Source organism: Lissotriton helveticus, chromosome 1_1 (genome assembly GCF_964261635.1).
Source record: "Lissotriton helveticus chromosome 1_1, aLisHel1.1, whole genome shotgun sequence".
NCBI classification, from domain to species: domain Eukaryota; kingdom Metazoa; phylum Chordata; class Amphibia; order Caudata; family Salamandridae; genus Lissotriton; species Lissotriton helveticus.
Window position 1 is genome coordinate 1,875,330,211 of NC_136057.1, and position 23,466 is coordinate 1,875,353,676.

Below are 23,466 nucleotides of genomic sequence, written 5' to 3' on the forward strand. Positions count from 1 at the left end.
TGTTGGTTACTAGAACCGCTGTTAGAGTAGCAGGCAAAAAGAACTGGGTGCATGCCACCCACTGTAAAAAAGTTCCTTTGCCTTTACCATATGATCAGTGGGTAAGGGATGGTATCGCCAATTCTGATTGTGAGACGGTCCCTAGATTCGTTCCATTTAGTGATGCTCATTTGACATGGACACGGTCTGAACGTGAGGATGATGATGTTCTACAAGCTGCTGTGCCTCCTCATCTGAAGATTGACACCACCAATCCGGATCTTCTATTCAAAGATCAGACTGTGCCTGACAAAGAACGCTACGATTTGAGACCAAGAAAGATTGTACATATGGACAAATGAATATTTTCTTTTTTATGTAGTGAATTTACACTTTGGCAGATCAAGAAACTTTTTTGTCTTTTTCGAACCACCATCCGGGTTCAGCTGTAGGGTCGCGGTATAAAGACTTGGGATTGCAAGCCGTGTAGACACAAGGTCGACGGTTCTGGTTGGTCCAAGGGCGTTCCCTAGACTGACAGGCGCATTCCTTAGCGGAAGAGAACCAACTGCCGCGAACAGCACGGTTAGAGGATGGAGTTTTTTTGACGCTGCCCAGAATGTTAGGAAAATGGACTCTAAAGTCCGAATATGTATATTGGTTCGTTGCAAATGTTTTTTAATAATGTGTTTTTTAATGCTTTTGAATATTGCATTAGCTTGTGTGGGTTTGGTTTTCTATGCCACACAACAGCTGTTTGCACCTACTTCCCAACCTATGTCTTTTCCTACTACTGTTTCTTTACATTCTTTTCATATTTTACCTGAACACGAGCAAATTAGAAGGTCGGAATTTGTGAATAATTCCTTTGTTCAACTTCTCCATCAACACCAGTTAGTAGTGAACACCACTAACTGTTGGGTGTGTAGTCTTATGCCACATACTATGGATAGAGGTATTTCTTAACTGGTTCTGCCATTCAGTTACAATGGGTCCGTATGGGCATATCAGACGATGTTTATTTATGCCATTGAAGTCTATCCCCTGCGTTCCCTGAGAGATAACTCAAGTAATAAAGCCTTGGTGAAGGGAATTACAGATATGAGTAGAGATATCGGAACGTATAAGACTATTCCCAATGATGAGTTACTAGCATATGTTGGTTGGAATGCAACCGGATATAGTATTAGTCTGGGTGAGAAGCTTAGACGAAAAAGGTCATCTCCGATTTGGATTGTACCCCATCGTGGTCATTTTTGTCTGCAAGGGAAAGGCAAGAATCCGAGAGCTCAGTTAGGGAACAGTGTTTGTACTCAGACGTATGTCTTTGCGTCCCAAACTTCCCCACCGTTTTTAGCAGCTAAGGGCACGTATTTTGTCCGCTATGATAGAGCATATACATGGTTGCCCCCTGATTTTTCGGGAACATGTTATGTTGCATATTTGTTGCCTCCTACGTATACTGCTGCTGTAGATTACCACAGAATGAGAGTTGTTAGGGGTGTCTTCAGTGAGGAAGATACTACGGGACAAGAAGTGGGAGACTTTTTCAAGGGTTTCCTACCGTTTTGGGGACCTATGGCAAACAGTAGAAACCTACGGCAATTAACGAGAGTGGTTGAATCCACCATAAATGAAACTGCCGGTGCCCTTAGTAATCTGACCGCTGAGCTTCAAGCGGATCGCCTTAATACATTACAGAATCGAATGGTTTTGGACGTCATACTTGCGGACCGAGGTGGGGTATGTAAAGTGATCCAATCGAGTTGCTGCGTTTTCATACCAGACAATGCTCCTACAGTATACCAGGCCATTTCTAAGTTACATAAAATCTCTGAGTCTATAAATGTGTATAAAGGAGATTGGTCGTTGATTGGATGGTTTTGGGAACTGTTATCGACCTGGGGATGGAAGATTCTGATGATCATTGGGATGGTTTTAGCGATTCTCTTCTCATGTTGTCTCTGTGTACAGTGTGGCCCTGCCATATGTGGCCTTTGTACTACTACGTGTGTGAGAAGACCTGTCTCGAGAGAAGTCCTGAGTAATAGGATGATGCTCCAGCAGCATCTTGATGATCTGATGAATATTGACATCGACTCAAACGCAGACTGAGTGATTGCCTATGTAAGGGCAAAAGGAGGGTCTGAGGTTCTGTGAATTCTGAACCCGTTTTATAAATGGCATGGTTTCGTTACGAATTTGATAATAGCAAACCGTAACTAGTGAGTTTGGCAAGTACGAGTGATCTTGTCACGCTAGACTTACAGATTCACTACGTTTGTGGAGATTTCGTTCTAAACCGTGGGTTCCATTTTATGTATGGCAGCCATTTTGTGGTTGCCCTCACATAGGCCGATGACTGTGGTTGAACTAGTCTTTTAAGGACATGTACACCTTAGCTCGAGTTCATGCTGACTCCTGTTTGACCTGAGTGAACTGACCCTGTTGCCTGAAGCTGACCTTGTTAAACCAGTTCCTGCCCTTTAGCTGATCAAGATTAAGGATCAGAGCACAGGACATCATAAAGTTTTACTGCACACAAATATGCCTTATCCTACTTCTATCTGTTTCTGTTTCTTCTTTTATGGTCTATTTACGATATGGGTTGTGGTCCTTTTTATTATGGGTTTGTCCGGCTTGTCTAAAGAAGAATGTTGGGTTTGTTCAATGATTGATTATGGGCCGGACAACTGTAAAATGGGTTTGTCGTCATGCAATACTTTTGTTGTGGAAACATGTGATTGGTTAAACTGTAAACAAGGAATGTTTGCCTGAAGCATAATGTTTGGCATAAAAAGGGATGACTTGCTTTGTAAAGTTGAGCAGTCTCCTGAGAACTCATACCGTGATGATTTCTAGGACTTCTGTTACTGGCTGCAGCCAATAAATTTGATCTTTGACGCCACTCAGAAGTACCCCGTGTCTCTGTATTCTAAGACAGGTGAACCCGAAGACTTTGGGCGTGCCCCTGGTGCCGCTGGGTTCTAAAACCCGGTTCTTCAGAGTGGTGTAGAGTGCAGCGGCGAAGAGTGCAGTGTTGTTGAGCAGAGTGGTGAAGAGTGCATTGGCATAGAGTAGAGTGGTACTGGGTTGAGTAGAGAAGTGTAGCACGAAGTTGCATAGAGTGCAGTGTCATAGAGTGGACTGGAGCAGAGTAAGTGGCATGGAGTGGTGTAAAGTAGAGTGGTGCAAAGTTGAGTGCAGTGGTGTGGAGTGGTGCAGAGTAGAATGGAGTAGCGTATAGCAGGGGATGCATGGTATGGTAGCGCACTGCCATGACAGATAACACATTTACATTGAAATGACCATCAGATTTGCATCATCTAGTGTAATGATTTGTTTTGATCATATTAATGTATTTGTTTCCAACACACTTCAGAAATAACAAGAAATGTGCTTCATTTGTGTTCCTAACTCTGATATATTCTGAAATTCTTACACAGTTCATTTAAATGCTGTTATGTGCTAGACAAAAACCTCTTTCCTAACCCCAGTATCCAGCAAGATTGTCACATAAATCCTCTGACATTGAAATCAGAGAAAGAATAGTAAACAAGTGCCCTGACATTTGGCTTGGCTCTTTGATTACACAGCACATGTGACAAGATAAGAACAAGATTTAAAGGCCAGTTTACAGGAATCAAGTTTGTGGAAGAATACAGAAAACACAGTTTTGGTAACGGGAGGAACAAATTGAACCTGGACAGCCTAAAGCAAATAAAGCCAACAAATAGAAAGGTAGAAAATGTAACAGAGCACTAAGCCAATGGTAATCAACGGGCGGAATGCATTCCTAAGTCAATTTTCTGAAAGTCCCCAAGATGTCTTTAATAAACCAGACAACAGCGCTGTATGATCATCGACGACCTATAAATGGACGTGACGATGCTCTTTGGGCCAAAAAAACAGTGCAAAATGTTAAAGCCAGATTTTTTTACGCAATAATGTGTAATTTTTCATCATTTCTTTGGGCATTTTGATTAACTTACTCAAATGAAATTATATATATTTGATTTGGGCCTAGTTTAATGGAATATCCACTGCCTTACTCTTCCGCTCCCTGGAGATTATAGCAGCAGGCACAGCAGACACAGAGTACGATAGAGCGAGAGATTGGAAAGAAAGGGACAGGAAAGAAGAGATTGGCAGGGAACAAATATTTTTGCAGGGCTACTTTCGGATACCAGTGTGACCCTGGGAAGGGGCTGCTTTCAGATCATGAATGGCTGGCATGACCCAATCATGCCCCTATTGCCTCGTTCTAGTCCTGGCCTCCTGCTGTGTGAGGCTGGTTTGAACATTTTTGCAAGCATTGAATTTTGGCTTAGACTTTCGTCCTGATATTGGTGTGGGCATACCGTGGGGACAGATTTCCAATTCCAGTTGGTGTACCCCAACATATGGAAATTATGAGTTATTTTCTCTGAAATGGGGAATAACACACAAACCCATTACTGCTGGATTAAGTTCTATTTTTTGCCCTATTCTGAAGAAAACAATGGGTCAAAATCCACAACCATTTACTGACTGCTCCATGCTTGTGGTAAATGTATGCAAGGGCTTTCTCTAGACCAGTGATGAAGATGGGAATCAGGCAGAGACTAGAGCCAAAGAGGGACAGAGAAGGGCACATTTGTAGCTCCTGTTGTAGTGCAGAAGCTAGCCTCACCAGTTGCCTGCATCACTACAACCAGGTCTTGTGTTTCAGGACCTGGGATTCCTAGGTCTGGCATTTTCAGACCTGTTACTCCCTATTCCGGAAATACTGGGCTACTCAGAATGGCTCAGAGCAGTATTCTCCTCATGGGATACCGCCTAAGGACACTCAAAATGACGGCTACAGTCTTACTTTGAATAATACTGGAAAGGGCCAGTGAGCGCCATCACTTTGTCTGTCAGTTAGCAGGATACAAGTAAGATTTGTAACTGACCTTAGGACTTTTTGCAGTGAGGTTCTCACCAATGCTTGTAGTATTCCAGTGAGTTCCCCGCAGTGTCTTCTGAGTCAGCTGCTTGCTAATTACTACAGTACCTACTACTGAGTCCCATGATTTGCCTTTTTATGACCCCTCTTTCCAGGATCCTCTACCGCCCTTACCCTAGAACTCTTTTGTTTTAGGGGAAGAACATTAGTCGTCTCAGACTGCGGTAAGAGGGGTGGGCAGTGAAAGCATGGAAGATCTTGACTGAGAAAGTAAGCTGTGCTTGGCTTCCTTAGCCCATCTTCTCCCTTTTTTATTTATTTTCTCTCCTGTTTTTATTCACAGGGGCTGCCACCTGCCTGTACCACAGCATTACATTAGTTTTTGTAACCTGGGTTTGCCCTCTCACACTCCTGCTTCCATCCACTGTTCCCCACTGCCTTTTTAACATTCTCCATCTGCACCAGCTGTGGTTTCTTTTCCAGCAGCAAGGTGCAAGGCAGGGAATTAACCAGTGTGGAGGAAGCAGTGCTGCTTACCAAGCTTAAGAGATTTATACAAACACAATAAGCTGCATCCTATCCTTGTATCAGTCCTCTCAATTTTAGACTACCTCGTTGGTGCCTTTATGCTTGCCTGTGCAGACAAGGGTACTACCCGTACTTCTCCCCTCAGTCATGAGCACATAGAGTCCCGTCTACACAGACGTCAGGACCATCCACTCTTCCGCCAAGCAAAAGCAGCAAGAGTTGTGTCCACTCAGACCCTGGTGCCAACCATGCTTCTCTACTCAGAAAGAAGCAGCAACAGCATTTCAAACCACGGTACCAGAAACACCTCCAAACACTGACAGAAGCAAGGATAGCTTTATACGTTCATAGAACCACCCACTCTTCCGGTTCCAGCCAGAAGTAGTGATAGCTTTGTACACTCAGACCCTGGTACCACATAATCAGGGGCAGCCCCTCAGCGTTATTATCTTTTTATTTTTTGTATGGTCAGACTAGGGCGGGGCTTGGCTCCCCTGACGTCGTGGAGGAGGAGTGGTTGTGCGCTCTGTAAAGTGTGCATGAATGTTTGACTGGTTCCTCTCGGGCTGGCCATACTGTCATTCACACTTCACGTGTTCCCCATGCAGGCAGCATTATAGGCTGCATTGAAAGTAGGCCCAGGCCTCCATTCCCTGGTAGAGCACCGAACCACGGCGCTCAGACTAATCACAATGCTGCATTGCAGCAATGTAATTGGTTCAGGGGAGCCTGGGCGCCTACCAATCACAACGCTGCATTGCAGCATTGTGATTATCTGTGAAGAGCCTGGATGCTTCCCAGTCCCCGAAAGAGACTCACTCGACAAGGGAGAGAAGCGGCGATGGAAAGACGCAGTAATTTTTTTCAATTCAAAAAGCCCCCCCACCCCACCCACCACCCCCGTACCTTACCGGACGCCACTGGTGACATGACCTTCCCAACCACAAGCAGCAACAGCTTTATACACTCCAACCTCAATATCACCTACTCTCCCCGAACTAGGCAGAAGTAATAGGTTTGTACCCCCTGACCTTGGTACCATCCACTTTTCTGTACCTATACAGAAGCAATGACAGCTTTGAGGACCCCGACATTACGAATAATAGGCAAAGATTACAATGTGATTAAATTAGGATATACATTGCTCAAACTTTTTCACTTCGGATTCAGAGTGAGGATGAAGTAGGACATGACGTTCCCTCCCCCCGCCACCACCATCACCAGGCCCAGATGGGTATTATTCGCAGGATATTTATAGCAGAATTAACCTGATTATTGTAGCAATATACAGAATTCTATATGGGAAATAGTGAATTACAGTGATGTTTTTCACCAAAGTGTTCTGAGTTACATCAGATAGACAAGAGTGAAGCACGAGTTGTCTATGATGTCACCCAGAACGCCAGAATGAAACACATCCCCAATATTCACTTTTTACCCACCTATAATTGTATGGTATTTATGGCTACCAAAATCATCTGCCTCAAAAACTATGTAGAGGCAAAGGAGTAATGGAGAAGTCATGCATGACATGGCCTCTACTCCCTGCCTCAAATTGAAAAGAAAGAAATACATGGACACCCACACTCACCACTATCTGCGCCTTCCCTTCCCTTCAGCATCAGTTCTTACTGCTTTCTAGCAGAGTCCTAGCAGAGCAGCCTGGGGTTCCTTTATGACACAAGAATAGTGGTTAGCCTGTTCTGTTGCCCACTGTTGCTATGACAAAGCAGTGAATTGCTGGATTTAGAATCCAGTCATTCATACTAATGGCTCTCCATGAGAGACATGCATAAAAATGTGTTAACATCACTAGCCAGACACAATGAAAGTAGAGTCCCAGTTCTGCATCTTTGAGAGGCAGTGCCATGATGGCAGAGGCATTAGATGGTTCTTACTCAGTACGAATAGGGGAACATTTCAAACACATAAGTAAATGTGCTATTATAGGATACTATATGTATGGTATTATATGCAACTAAATTAATTGGTTTATAGATATACAGATCTAATAAGATGCTTATTCACCAGGCCTCTTAAGACAGCCTTTTTTAAACATGTGAACTGTTTATTGAGTTATGAGGGAAAGTACTATGTTACACTCTTTATGAGTTCAGAGTGTTCACACTTAGATTTTTATTGGAATCCAAATGAAGAATTATGGTTGTTTGGCCATTGATAACAATGAAATACAACAATAGAACCATATAACTTGTGCTGGTAGCTTCCTGATGAATACCTTGAATGTAGATTTGGTTACAGAGTAGAGTGACATAATATGCTGTATCGCTGTTTGTTTTTGTATGACGATAACAATAGCCAAGAGTATGGCTATTTCAACAGAGGCCAAACAAAACAGATAAAGGTGATGGGTGGATTGCTTTCAAAAGTCTCAGCCACTGACAATTCCTTGGGATACATTCCAATCCATCATTTGTTTCACCATGTACTGCTCCAGATGGGGAATAACTTTATGCAGATCAGTCTTGGCCCTGCTCCAATAGAAACAGTCATTCTCCAGATGCCAAGTCACGCCCTCCTCTGAACGGGAAGGACCAGACTGATTCCAGCCTTGAAGGGGCTCAGGGCTGTCATGTAGCTTGGATCAATGCCACAATAAGCATGGACGCCATGTCTAGGCATGCCTATTCCACTTAGGGCATCACATTAAAACAAGCTATTGGTAATTGCCCTGGCCAAATGTACTATATTGTTTTTATGCCCAGTGTGCTGCTCTAGAGAGGGAAAATCTATGCAAATCACCATTGGCCCTGCTCCAATAGGAGCACTCCAGCCCGAATTACCAAGCCTGGTCCTCTCTGAATAGTAACTCAAAAAACCCGAGACCAGTTGCAGCCTTTTTGAACCTCATTTGTGTGAGTCACTTGACCCATTTGTCACAATGAGCATCGGGCCGATGTCAGTGTATACGTATCGCACATAGTACATCACATTAGAATCACAGAAGGTGATGGGGGAATGACACTGGTAACTGTTGTGCTCACAATTACAGGCTGAGGGAGAAGCATAGGTGTCACCTACTACTGACAGTTTTATAATACACTTATGGAAAATGCTTAGCAGGTAGCAGAGCCAATTATTTACTTACCACACAACCAGTGGAGTCCAGCTTGCGATCAGAAATGCACCTAAAGTTTTTGCTGCATCCTCCATTGTCCTTGTTGCAATCCCGAACTGGTCCAAATGAGTCCAAAAGGACCTCTAAGTTGTCAAATGAGGAAGAAGTCATGAGTTCTTCTCTGCAAAATAACAAAGTAGAGGTAAGTCCTATGTTTACTAAGCCATTTGTAAACATTAGATCACAAGGTGGAGATTCAGAGACAAGGTTGAAAAGAACAAATATTCAGTAACTACTTTGTTATCCTTACACCTAGAGGTAACTGCATTTACACTATAATGCACATGCATTAAATGAAAAGTAGAAGCATTTTAAACTAATATGTGGGAAATGTATTGTTCTGGTATGAAGTCTCACATGGTTAAAGTGACCAATTCAGATGCGTGTGGGCGTAACTGATGGGTGACTGATTTAATACAAACATGTATTATACACACTATAATGCAGTATATTTAAGTTTCTGAAAAAGTTGCACAAATATTCAGGGGGCTGTCATTAAGGCAACTTTACATATGAGTAGCTCTATATGTGTAAAGTTAGTCCTAACCTTTTGAGTAACTTTACAACTTTTGGCTATTCGCCTTAAACATTGGTGGATTCAGTTAAAAGGTAAAACATGACTGTAAAGTTACTCCTAGTATTGATTTTATGACCATATTTTACGTTTTCCACAATTGGTGCAGACCTTCATAATTGTGGCAGAGATCTCCCTATGGTAAAGTAAGGGAAAATTTGTACACAAATAATTGCAATTTATGTATGTTAAATGTTAAATATGTTATATATGTTTTTCAAATGCAGAAGATTTTTAAAAACTTTACTGCACTATTAACAACATTTTAATTCTTTTAATACATGTTAGTAAATTCTAATTATTTTTAAAGATGTTTCTAAAAAGATAAGCCCACCTAAAGTAAAAGTGCTTATATGTATTTATTATATATTACAAGTTACTAAATGTTAAGGGCACCATTAATGTATTTAATTTATTTAAAAAATAGTTACATTCATTATTTTTTTTTTTTATAAATTCTTTTTATTGTTGCAGCAGGCGAATCATAAGTATTAGGAACAAGACAGCGCGGGGGAGCATCAACATTCCGCTCTACCCGCCGTTACGCAACTTTTGAAATAGTCAGTTACATTGCATTCATCCTGACGAACTTAGTTATCATTTTCACCCCGAACTCCCCCCCCCCCATCAACTATAAGTAGAGGCAGTAACTGAGAGACCTCTCCTCGAAGCCCCCCTTCCCGTCCTTCCCCCCCCCTAAGCAGCAGAACACCCTCCTCAACCACCCCCCCCCCGACCCTCGCGGCTCTCTCGGTCCTCTCAGTTGTGTGACATTGAGCATAGGCAAACCCCCCGTCCCGAAGTCCTCAAGGGTACAAAATGCTGGAGTCATTGACATATGCACCATCCCTGTGATTCATCCCACCACCCGCCCACTTCCCCCACCGGTCTCACCCTACTACTCCAACCCATGGTAGTGCCTCCACTTGGCCCATATTTTTCTAAATTTGCGGGGGCACCCTCTAGCTTTGTATGTAACTCGTTCAGCTGCCATGTACATATCTAGACCTCTTCTCCAGTCCTCGAGATCTGGTTTCCCAGGCGCCCCCCACAGTCTTGCAATGTCTCTTTTTGCGACCACCAGGGCCAGCTGCAGAAAGATGAGTAAGTATCGCGTGATATCCACCTCCGTGGACATTCCCAAGAGCGCCAGTTTGGGGTCCTTAGGTATCTCTACCTCCAGTACCGCACTCAATTCATTGAAAACCTCGACCCAGTATTCCTGTATCACTGTGCATCCCCAAATGATGTGGAAGAAGTCGCCTGTTAGGTGTTGGCATCGTAGACAGGCGGTGTTGGTAACCCTCCCCATCCGGAAAAGCCTCACTCTGTCAAAGTATGCCCGATGAAGGACCTTAAACTGGATGAGGCGAAGCCTCGATTTTATGGCCACTTCTCGGGGGTGCATGAGTACGAGTTCCCAGTCCAGGTCCTCCAGCGCACCCACGTCTGCCTCCCACCTCTCCCTGAGGGCCTGTAGATCCCCCAACATGTTATTTGTCAGTGTTTTGTAAGTCATGGATACCGCCCCCCTTTGTATCTGTTCTTGCAGTAGACGGCCCTCAAGTGGTGCGAACTGGGGAATGTCAGTGAGAGATATGTTTTGGGCTCCCCATGCATGTCGCAGCTGTATGTATTTGTAGTATTGGGTTCCCTGGAGTCCAAATTCCTGCTGCAGTGCCTGAAAGGTTTTAAGTTCTCCCTTTGCTATGACATCACCAACCGTGGAGATGCCAATGTCATCCCACCTTTGAAACCCACGCAGCTTGTTTAGTTCAGTCAGCCACCTACATGACCATAAGGGTGTTTGGCGGGTGAGCCTTTCATGCCAGCCCATTCTAACCGACGCTCTGCGCCACGCCGACAGGGTAATCTTAGTCGCAGGGAGAAGCTGGCGCCCCCCCCTACCCCCATATAAAAAGTGGAGCACCGTCTTATTGCCCCACGTAGATCTCTCTAGTGCATAGGTGGGGTGGTCAGCTGGGGCGTGTATCCAATCGTTGATCGGGGTAAGGTGTTCCGCCCAGTAATAGGCCTCCAAATTGGGTAATGAGATACCCCCACTATATTGGTGACGCTGCATAGTCGTGAGTGCCACCCGGGACTGCTTCCCCAGCCACAAGAAGGAGCGGAGATCGGCATGGATTTTCCGCAGTGTCAGAGCCGGAAGGGGATAATACTCATTTTGCAGGGCGTATAAAAACTTCGGGAGTAGGATCATTTTATATAGAGCAGCCCTGCCCAACATGGTGAGCGGGAGCGGCCTCCATCTATCCATCTCCGCCTTGGCTGCCACCAAGACTCGGTCGACATTGTCCGTGAAGGAGCGCCGCTTATCTCGGGTGATAAAGACCCCTAAGTACCGGAAGCCTTCCGTGGTGTGGATGAGCAGCTCAGGCAGCTCCTCCCCTCGCGGGGCACCCTGTGGGTCGTAGAGGACCGACTTATGCCAGTTTATAGCGTGTCCGGCTACCGCCCTAAAGTCGTCTAGTTCCCTGAATATGGCCGGTATCGTCGTAGCCGGGTCGGTCACGTATAACAGTACATCATCGGCGTATAGGGAGATCTTCTCCTGTTCAGTGTCCGATTCCCCCCAGTGGAAGCCAGTCACCTCTCGGTTAAGCCGGATACGGATCGCAAGGATCTCGATCGTGAGGGTAAAAAGGAGTGGAGACAGCGGACACCCCTGCCGCGTCCCCCGCTCTATCGCGAACTCCCTCGACAGTCGCCCATTTATTCGCACTCTAGCCCTAGGTTTCGAGTATAGAAGTTTCACCCAGCGCTGGAAGGAGGGCCCAAACCCAAACCGTTCAAGGGTCCCCATTAGGAAAGGCCAGTGGACCGCATCGAACGCTTTCTCCGCGTCCAAGGAGAGGAACCAATTTGGCTCACTCCTGTCGCCGACTTCTTGGAGCCAGTTGTGGGTGCGCCGCAGGTTTAGTTTGGTGGCCCTGTCCGGCAGGAACCCGGACTGGTCTGGGTGGACCAGGCCCGGTATTACCTGTCGTAAGCGTCGTGCCAGAATAGTGGCCAGGATTTTAGTCTCAATATTCAGCAGCGAGATTGGGCGATAGGAGGAACAGTCGCCACGGGGCTTGCCTTCTTTGTGAATCGGGATTATGGTAGCTAGGGCCAGGTCCGGCGGTAGGCCTCCCGAGGCGAGAGCGTCCGCATATAGCGACTTCAAGTGACGCGAAAGGAGGTCCCCCGTTCGTTTGAAGAACTCCGCTGGGAAACCATTTGGTCCCGGAGCCTTCCCCGGTTTCAGGGCAGCCATCGCCTCTGCGATTTCATCCAGGGACAGGTCGGCTTCCAAAGCCTCACTATCTTCGGGGGTCAACTGCGGAACTTCCACGCCACCCAGGAACGACTGCACCGCCTCGCGGTCCCCTAGGTCCCGCGCCCTGTAGAAGTCTTCGAAATAGGTCGCAAAGGCCTCCGCTATAGTGTCGTCTGTGGACGCCCGTGCCTTACTGGGGAGCTCAACCCAATCCACCCACCTGGCAGCTTGCTCGCGCCTGCTCAGCCATGCCATGAGTTTACCAGATTTGTCTCCGACATCGTATAAGCGATGCAGGGTGGCCAGCGCCTGTGTACGCGCCTCGTCCGTGCTTAGCTCTCTATACAGCCTTTGAGTGTCTAGCAGTATTCTGAGATCTACCTCCTCCTTCGTTCTGTGATATTCAGCCTCCCGGGTCAAGATGTTTGCCTCCTCCTTCGCTATAGCTTCCGTGCATTTCCTTCTGGCCTCCCCCACCCTGGATTGAAAGCGGTCCCTCAACACCGTTTTCATGGCTTCCCATAGTGTCACCCCGGACTGTACCGATCCCTCGTTTTCCGCCAAAAAAACTCGAATATCCGCTCTTATGCCCCCTAGAATAGCAGGAGTCTGTAAATCCCATGGCGACATATGCCACTGTGCCTGACCTCTCCCCCTTCCCCGACCTATGTGTACGAACAGCGGGGAATGGTCCGAGATACCCCTCGCCCTGTAGTCTGCCTCGTCTCCCGCCGAAAGTTCCTGTCTCGATGTGAAAATGTAATCTAGCCTAGAGAAGACCTTGTGGGCCCCAGAGTAGAATGAGTAGGCTGCGTGGGTAGGATGAAGCCACCGCCAAACGTCGGTGAGACCGATCGTGTCCATTCTACGCGCCAAAGCCGTCTCCGCAGCCACCGTGTGGGGGTTCCCAGAACGATCGCGCATCGTGCACATCACGTCGTTGAAATCCCCCCCCACAATCTGTATCGTGTCCGCCGTGTCTAGCAGAATGGTCGTGATCTCCTGCATTGTTCGTGTTTGTAGTTTGGGTGGAGCATAAACCGACAACAGAGTGTACCTGCGCCTCCTCCATGTCCCCTGCACCCCGGCAAACGATCCCTGTGGGTCCAACCATGTACGTGCGACTGTGAAAGGTGCTGTTGTCCTGACTAGTATTGCCGTGCCCCGTGAGTCCATGGTGTACCCCGCATGTGCCAGAACGACGTACTGCCCGCGCGCCAAAAAAGCACAGCGGTTCCCCCTCAAATGTGTTTCCTGCAGGAAAACGATGTCAGGTGCTACACGCTTAATATATGCAGTAACCAGGCTCCTCTTAATTTTGGACCCCAAACCGTTCACGTTCCAGGTTAGCGCCTTAACCCCGGCGCCTTCACCGTGTGGTGTAGCTAGTGTACTCGCCATTGTATCACCTGAGGACTGTCCAGTACCGGGCCCCAGGGCCGGGACGGGAACAAGGGTAAACTCTCCCGAAGTTGCTGCTGCATGCACACCTGTCTCCCTCCCTTCCCAACATCCCAACACCCCAACATGAGGTAAACTGTAACCAAACCCCTTCCCGCACCCCCCTCCCCACCTCCCTCCCCTTCCAGTTGCATCCCAATCCGGGTCTCAACTATCCGTGGGAGAAGGCCTGTCGCCCTCCCACACATCCCACCCTCAATCAACAAACAGTAACCAGTACTGAAAACTTAAGGAATAGTAGGGGGGTGTGTCAACTTGCGTGCTCCGCTGCGCCGAGCCGCTATCTTCCCCGATCCCTATACAGCAACGATCACGAATGTGAGTCCTGAGTGTCCATATTCATCCCTTGACCCGAGGAGTCTTGTTCCAATTGCTGGATTTCTGCGACCAGCGGGTGCACTGAGTCGTTCACTGTTTCCTCGTCCTCTCTTCCAGATATGCGGTCCTCCAAGTCCTCCACGTCTTCACCTTCTGAACGGGTTCCATTCCGCAGGCAATGGAATCTCGAGCCCGCCACGGAGTCCGCGCCCGGGGAAGTGGATCTGCTGCCTCTCCCACCCTCCTTGTCTCGTGGCCTGTATGGTGTCGCCGGTGTTTTCTTCTGCGTCCTCCGTACTCCCCGTCGCCGTGTTTTCGGCATTTCCCAGGGCGTCCTCTCCCGGACCGATTTGTCCAGCGCCGCTCGACCTGCCGCCTCTCTACTGTTTAGAATAGGTCGCTCTTCGAGCCATTGCCACACATCCTCCGGGTGAGCAAAAAAGATGGAGTTGTCTTTATAGATCACCTTGAGTTTGGCGGGGAAAAGGAGCATGTAAGTAATGTTCAAAGATCTCAGCTTTGCCTTCACCGAATCAAACGAGCGGCGTTGCTTCGAGACCTCCTGACTATAGTCCGGAAAGATCATTATGGTGGTATTCTCCAAACGGATCTCCCCCATTTTCCTGGCCTCCCGTAAGATCAGGTCTCTGTCTGCATAGTTCAAGAAGCGCGCTATCACTGGTCTCGGTCGCGCACCCTCCGGAGGCTTGGCTAGAAGCGCCCTGTGTGCCCTTTCGATGATGAAGCACTGGGAGAATTGCGCTGTTGGGAAGGTATCTTTCAGCCATGAGAGGAGAAAGGCGGACATGTTCTTTCCCTCAATCCCTTCTCTAAAGCCTACAAAGCGAAGGTTATTGCGCCTCGACCTATTTTCCGCGTCGTCCACCTTCCACAGCAGCTGACGGTGAGAGGCCTGGAGTTCCGCCATGTCCTTCTTGAGAGTAGAAATCGAGGCTTCATTGTCAGTCAACCTAGATTCGGTTGCCGTGACCCGGTCCGTCAAATTTCGGAAGTCCTGCCGCAGTAGCGTCACCTCGGACCCTACCTCTCCAATTTTCGTCTCCAGGGCCGTCCGGGACGCTTGTATGTCGGTCCTGGACGCTTGGATGGCCTCCATTAACATGGCCGTGTCATTGCGCGTGTCAGGCTGCAGAAAGTGTTGCACCGCCCCAGAACGCGTTGCCGTGAAGTCGTCCATAGGTCCCCGCCTCGCAGCCCTGCTCGCCGTGTCACCCTTCCCCATGATGATGAAGTCTGCAGGCCGGAGGCTCCCTATGCAGGCGTCCTGTCTCAGAGGCGCGGAGGGGCCCAGTCGCGTAGCTCCAATGACGCTAGGTACTCCGGATGTCACTGTCCGCTGTACCGCGTCAGCGGTCTCCCCGGCTCACCTCCCGTCGCAGTCCTGAGGTCCCCCAAGTGTCACCGTGAGGTCCGATGGCAGGGGTCGCGTGTCTGCCGTCCTGCAGACTAAGTCTCCAATGGTGGGGGCTGGGTAGTCAGGGCCCAGGCTCTCAGCCACTTTTCTCCCTCCAGTGCCCTTCAGGTCGGGCGCCTCCGCAGCCTCGCCGCCATGTTGGTAAAGGCGGGAGCCGCGCTCGAGCCGGTCTCTGCTCTCAGAGTGCCAGGAGGACGGCCCTTGAATCCTCTGTCCTGGGCTTACCTCCGCTCCGCCTCGGCGAGCACTCTCGGGCAATCCGCGACCCGGGGAGTGCAGCCGGTGGGGGATTTCGCCGTCACACACCGCCGGCCGCCATCTTGGTGCAGGCAGCCGGTGCCTCGCGACTGTCTCGGCTCACCTCCCCTCCTCTGCCGGCGAGACGTTGGTCACTCTTGGGGGTCAGGCGGGTCGCGGAGCCACCTTCAGCTGGGCAGTGTGCGGCAAGACCACACGTGGGGCACTGGGAGCGCCGCGCTCCGCCAAGCGCCGCAGGCGCCCTCCTGGCCGCCGGAGAGCCACCGGGGACACCGCACAGCCCGGGTTTCTGCAAAGGCGGCTGCTCTCCACTACGCAGGTACTCCAACCAGGTGCCAGGGTGTATCGACGTCCACACAGTGCCTCTGTGGGATCGTGGGGGATATGAAAAAGTCGGATAAAGTGCCGCTCGGCCGGAGCTCCGGCAAGGCACGTCTACTCAGCCATGCTGTTGGCCACGCCCCCCCCCAGTTACATTCATTATTAAACTGCAAAAGATCATTGAATTATTTTAAAATACTATCATATATTTTAGAATTTATATTGACTTTTTTAACATTAAAATTGCTTGATATGTTTTTTTTTTTTAATATAAATTAGTTCAATTAATTTTCTTATTTGAGATGGGGTTTTGTTTTAAATCCCTAACTCCATTATTTTTCCATGGGAGAATGTTGCACTACCTGTGAGTATCCATAGATGGTGCTGAACGTACTCCATCTCTGAGCTGGAGTACATGAGGACGTATTAGGTAACATTAGAAGTGCAGTTTAAGAATAGGAAAAGGCTTATTCTTTTGTGGGTGGGGGCATGTCTCTGCCAATACACCTACTTAATCCAGGCCTAAATCATCCTTACTTCTACCAACACCCTTTCCCTTTATTTGTAAATAGTCCTCATTTTCCAGCCTCTCACCCTATCCCTCCCACATTTACTACCAAGACGTATACCTATGTGTGTGGTGTTTTCTGCAGCCCGGGTGGAGATTTTTGCACATAAAAGATAGCAGGGGCAGAGACAACCACATGTAGGCTTGTGAATATAATTTTGTAGTGCGTTAGTTAGTTTGTGCAAGCCCTCCCCTAGTGTTAAAGTGTTTAGAGTACTTTCAAAAGTTACATTTTTAGTAATACACAATCAGCCTGTACCTAGTGCAAACCTTTTTTGAAGGTTTCTACTAAAACTGTTCATTCCAAAACTGGTAACAACTTACCTCTCAAAAAGATTAGCTCTTTGTCACCATGAAGCTTCAGATGACATCAATTAAAGCTTATACTGGCTTCCAAGCAGGCTTTAGATTTGGTGATTAATCAATTGCATAAATTAACATTTCTTCTAGATAGCAGGCTTCCTGGAGAGAATGATTGTTTCTTCTTTAGCTCTCTGTCCCTCCTCTCACTTCAAAGTATAAGATACCCCCTCCTTCCCTTTTAGCCTGAAACAACTGAAGGCGCATTCATTTTTCATGAATATTTGTTTCTTAATAAAAAGTGTGCGAAAGGTGTTAAAGTTAATTAAAAAAACTTGGAAATGCCCTTCCAAACTGACCTCACACATTATATTTGCATACTCTTACTTATTTCTGCGCATCTATTTCTCTTCCTGCATAATCAGACACACAGAGCACATTTTAGGTCGAATCGCTATTGTTTTAGCTTTTTTAAACATTAGTCAAACATGAACACCAATGTATGATGGCTGTGATGGGTTAAATTTACACTAAGGTGTTCAGATCTCAATACACTAAGCCAAACCAAGAGCTCAGGCTACAATGGGAAAACCAGACAAGAATATTGATGCCCTTTCATGATGAAAAGATCCTGTATAAGTAATTAGAAAGAAGGATGTTATAAATAAACCTGGCACCAACACCAATGGGTGCTTGCACTCAGGAAGTTATGCAAGCGTGTAATTGTGCATGAATAATGACAAAGTGTGAACCTAGCTGTAAAGTGACAGAGAGCTGAACAAAGCAGTAATGCTGCTAAATGATTTCTCTAATATGAAACAATAAGTTAGGAAGGCGCAACATACATCTCAACAGATAGGTTTTGCTTGTCTAACTCAGTGGGTTGAGTGTCCGCGGCAGGTATCAGTGTGTAAGGAGAGTGTGAAGAAGAATTTTTATTTAGAGTTTAGCAGGTGAGATATTGCATCAAAATGTGACAGTTATCATGGCTGTCGTATTACAAGTGCCATAGGCTATAACGCACTTATAACATGATGGAAGAAAATCTGGCATATAATACACATAATATGATGGAAAAGATATCTGCCGCGTAACGCACTTGTAATATGACAGAAGAGATATCTGCCACATAGCACACTTGTAATATGACAGAAGAGATATCTGCCGCGTAACGCACTTGTAATATGACAGAAGAGATATCTGCCACATAGCACACTTGTAATATGACAGAAGAGATATCTGCCACGTAATGCACTTGTAATATGACAGAAGAGATATCTGCCACATAGCACACTTGTAATATGACAGAAGAGATATCTGCCACGTAATGCACTTGTAATATGACAGAAGAGATATCTGCCACATAGCACACTTGTAATATGACAGAAGAGATATCTGCCACGTAATGCACTTGTAATATGAGAGAAGAGATATCTGCCACATTTGTGGTGGGGCATCATGACTGCCAAACTCTAAAGAAAGTTGTACATCTGTGATCCTGGTACTGGGCTCCACCTTTCAGGTGGCATTCCAATGTAAGTGTCATCAATACCTCCCACTTCACAGGGAAAACAATTAACTTGGGAGAGATGTTTAATGCTGGCTTTCTTTTCACTTTCCAAATCCGGGAGGTGGGGGTGGTTAAGGGCATCAACTTGTAATTCTCTATACTCTCATCTCTGAAGAATCCTTCCACTCCTTGGTCTGGACCACATGGTGGCACTGATAAGAGCCTACATGATGGCACAATTAGACTATTACAACATCATGGACACTGGACTCCCAAAAAAGCTCATTGCCACGATTCAAAGTCTTTGACAAAAAAAATTTAATCCCTTGAAAATCTGCCAGCTATTATTGTTGGTTACAAAAAAGGTTTATGAGTGCTGGTGCAAAACTCTGCATAACATTTCCCCACAGGAGACCTGGGACCAGAATCATCTCAGAAGAAACATTTTCTCCTCAAACTGGTCTTCTAGAGGTATTTCGTATGACTTTTGAGCATGAGAAATACTCTTGCCAAGGCCGGCTTTTGGCATGGGCGAGCTGGGTCCAAGCCAAGGGAGCAGATCTTCACAGGGGTGCGCAAAACTGTGTGCATTAAAGTTATGCAAACAGTAACGGTCCTCCCACCTGCCTCCTCTGATTCCGTTTAAAGTGGTGTTATTCCTTTATTAATATCCCGTAGCCAATGTTTTTTAACACCCCATTAGCACTCTTCCGTTCTCTCTCTTCCACCCTCACACCTGCAGACACACATCAACCATCTCCTCACCAGTATGACGGAGCTAAAGGGCATTTTATCAAGTACGGCGTTAAAAATTATTGCCGGTTTAGCGGTAGAACACTGCCGCTAAAGCGGTGATAATGGGCTTGATATTATGCCGTTGAGAATTCCAATAGAAGTCCATGTTCTTGTGTGAACATGGGATTCTATTGGAATTCTCTAGGGCATATTATCAAGTCCATTATCGCCGCTTTAGCAGCAGTTTTCTGCCGCTAAACGGGCGATAATGTTATCGTCGGCTTTGATAATATGCCCCTAACCTATGGGTGTTTCAGGGGGTGTTGTGGGAGGTCTGGAGATGTTTGTGTTCTGAGGCCAGTCACTGCTCAGCCAGGTAATGACAAGTGAATACAAAAGGGGCTCCCTACTGCTTCGTTGTATTCACTATTCGCAGCAAGGGAGCCATAGTTCTTTCTAGCGAAGTCTCTAACCTAACAAAGGCCGACTCTGGTCCTTGCATTCAGTTGTCAGGTGAGATACGAGCAAGTGAATTTTGTGAAATTACACATAATTTTGCATCATTTTCAGCTTATTTAGTGAAAAAATGTGTAATGTTGTACCCTCAATCCAACACCAGACTGACTGAACCTGAAGAACACATTTTCCTTGAAGGCGTTTTATTTTCCCCCAGTAGATAGTAGTATTAACAGTGGTGACTGACCTTTGAGACATTATCTAGGTCTGGTGGTGAACTCCGCTCCGTTTGCGGAGTTGGCAGAGTTTTGCCCTCTCTGCGGAGCATGCAGAGTTCTGAATAAAAGGAGTAGAGCTTTTTCCTCGCTTGCGCTTGCCAATGTTAAGTTGACGAGTGCGAGCTACGAAAATCCAGCGCTAGACCACCTCCCAGCAAGATTTCTCAACGCCAGCGGTAGCGGATGGTCGTGATCGCTCATGTTGAGAAACCTGTTGTTCGTGTTGAGGAAGCTGCCGCTCGAGTAGAACATCTACTCGAGTGGCACAAAGAAGCAGCGCCCTCTTGAGCAGCGCATGGTGACGTTGGCGCTGATTTTACAGCGCAGGACAAACACCCGGTGCTAAAAATCAGTGCGAACGGCGCAACCTAACGCACTCCACCGCTTGCGGAACTCCGCGTAGTGCAGCAGAGTTTTTGGGTGGGCAGAACTCCGCGAACTCTGCCCAAGCCTAACCTTAACCCCTCACGCCCCATTACTCAAGGAACAGGACCTCGCACCCAGCTTCTTCACTCCTACTTACCTCAAGAGTATTCAGTCATTTCAACAGGGAGGCCCTCACAACCCTGGGAGTTCAACTTCCTATAAGTGGAATTCAGTGAATCCAAGTCAGAGGTCAGAGCCAAACGACATCCGTTTCAAGAAGGTAATGAAAATGGAAAACTTCTATCTACCTGTTAATTGATTTATCTAATCTTAGTGTACCACCAGGAATTTGGACTACCATGGCCGATTGGTTTATAACTTCGCCCCTTCTCCTCTCGGTGATGTTATTACAGAGCTCTGAAGTAACAGAAAGGCGAATTACAGCACTATACAAAATGGGTTAACAGATAATTAACGGGATTGCTACATCCGAAGAAGGCGGGTTACAAAAGATGAACGGATCTGAAATTGTCCAGGGCACAGACGTACGTTTAAAACATTTTCACAAAAAGATTCACTTGGGAAAACCCTTACACACATTCAACTCTAACAGACCATTTACACCCTGCTCCATAATACGGACCAAAAATGTGTCTTTTTCAGTAGCCCTTTGAACTGCGTTCGCACTCAATTTGTGGGCCTTATTTGCAGTCTGAAGCGAAAAATTGAGCAAAAACCGGTGCTCATGTAAAGCGCCCCAACACCTTTGGGTGACAGCGCGCTATTTAAAACTGCGAAAGAAAAAAAAAGGTGTCCATTTTGTGCTCGCCCTTGCCGTCAATTAAAAGAGGTGAGAGCTGGTGGCAAAACTGAGTACAAAATACGAGCGGGCTTGATTTGCACCCACCTCTAAATTCGTGCAAAAGATGCGGTGCAAATACAGCTTGCGTTCGTTTTACCGCTAGCACCAGAGCTGCGTCGAGGCCCTAAATCTTGGAGGCCGAGTGGATATTTTTTTATTTTTTTTACTACACTGCTAAGTTAAGTATTTTTGCAGTGCACACACTAGTGTCATTATAAGCACATATTTCACGAGATTAATGTACACCATTAAAGGAAAGTAGCATTAAGAAATAATGGAGGGTGGGACGAGCGGAAGAAAAATACACGCGCTCTGATACGAAATGGGTGCCGGAGTTTATTTTTAGGCCCACGAGATGCTTCCTTCCAGCAGCTGCTCATTAAATCCGGGATACAGGGCCTGTCACTAAGGTGTCAGCTTTATAACTGCCGATAGAGGAGGCGTTTGTTACAGGTAATATCAATCCATATCAGACAGCTAGGCCCTTGAGGCCTGGCTGAAGGGTGCTGCCATGAATGTCATTTCTCCCTCAGTGAGGGGAGCTGGAGGAGGGGGGGACACTGCTATATTCAATTAATTTAAAAACCTCGAACACTTGTCTGAATGTGAATGGGGAGGGTGACAGAGGATGGAATCTAATTAACATAGGAAACAGACTACTTTGGAAATGGAAAAAAGGAATGCCCATCAATTTAAAACAAAGAGAACATTTGAAACCTTGATTGCTTTTATTTTTTTTTCATATCGAGTGAACAGGCTGCCTTTTGGTCGGCCTATTCCATTTTGATTCAGAAAAGGGGGTGGTGATGAACAGAGTGTCTGAATTAAGCAGACCACTCTTACCCAGTCCAACGATCAGGGCTTGATCCATCACCGTTATTTAGCTCACTGCCCCATCCCAGCTCAGAACCTGGCTATATGCAAATTAGTCTGTCCCTGGCCCAGTGCATCATGGGAACAGGGCAGACCAAACTACCAAGCCAATTCTTCACCAGAAAGGAGACAAGCTACCGGGGACCGGTTTCTGGCATTTCAGCCTCATCGGCCCGGCTTGCTTGAATCCTGATGGAGCAGTGAGCAAGGGACTCATGTCTGAGTATACCCTTCCACGCTTATGGTGGACAAAATGATTCAGAAAAGGGGGTGGTGATGAACAGAGTGTCTGAATTAAGCAGACCACTCTTACCCAGTCCAACGATCAGGGCTTGATCCATCACCGTTATTTAGCTCACTGCCCCATCCCAGCTCAGAACCTGGCTATATGCAAATTAGTCTGTCCCTGGCCCAGTGCATCATGGGAACAGGGCAGACCAAACTACCAAGCCAATTCTTCACCAGAAAGGAGACAAGCTACCGGGGACCGGTTTCTGGCATTTCAGCCTCGTCGGCCCGGCTTGCTTGAATCCTGATGGAGCAGTGAGCAAGGGACTCATGTCTGAGTATACCCTTCCACGCTTATGGTGGACAAAATGATTCAGAAAAGGGGGTGGTGATGAACAGAGTGTCTGAATTAAGCAGACCACTCTTACCCAGTCCAACGATCAGGGCTTGATCCATCACCGTTTATTCCATTTTGAGGCACAGTCTGTAACATGAAATAAGCTTCATGATAAAGTGGAAAAACATCGAAAATAGTGGAATGTTCGGCAATTTGACATTTTTGAGTCACCAAAAGGCTGGCTGAAGTATTACCTCCCAAAGCAGATTTTGTTTTTAAAACATACATATAAGAATCCTGACACCTTGGGAGTTTTCACCCTAAGTGTGTGGTTATTCGCAGTAGGGTAGCAAGGGGCGGCGGGGGGACAGCGGAGGTGGACAAGTTGTATCTGCCGACTACCACCACCTCCCGACAAACAAGTCGTCTGTCGGCCACCACCATCCTCCTCCATAACAGGTCCGTTGTCTCCCCCTCCCCCGCTCTTACCTGCACTGGGCGTCAAACTTTGGGGCCGTCCCGGGTGGCAGTAGGTCTAGTTACACCACTGGCCATTTAAAAAATATTTTCCATTTGGGATAATTTCCTGATGGTCCTGGACAGGGGCAGAACTACAACTGGTGCTGCAGGTACAGTGGCACCAGGGTCAGAACCCTCCCGGGCCCATTGAACCCAGAAAATGGGTGTAGTTTACTACCTCATAGCAGTCACAAGGGCCACTTTCCATGATTGT

General features: G+C 46.9%; 1 protein-coding gene across 1 annotated transcript in view; it reads right to left on the reverse strand.

Annotated features, from left to right (window-relative positions):
• The window catches only part of ASTN1 (astrotactin 1), a 751,257-nt gene that overhangs the window by 232,981 nt on the left and 494,810 nt on the right, over positions 1-23,466 (reverse strand). The window contains exon 11 of the mRNA XM_078659225.1: positions 8,544-8,694. Coding sequence (XP_078515351.1) covers positions 8,544-8,694 — 151 coding nt within the window. The remainder of the gene's footprint in view (positions 1-8,543; positions 8,695-23,466) is intronic.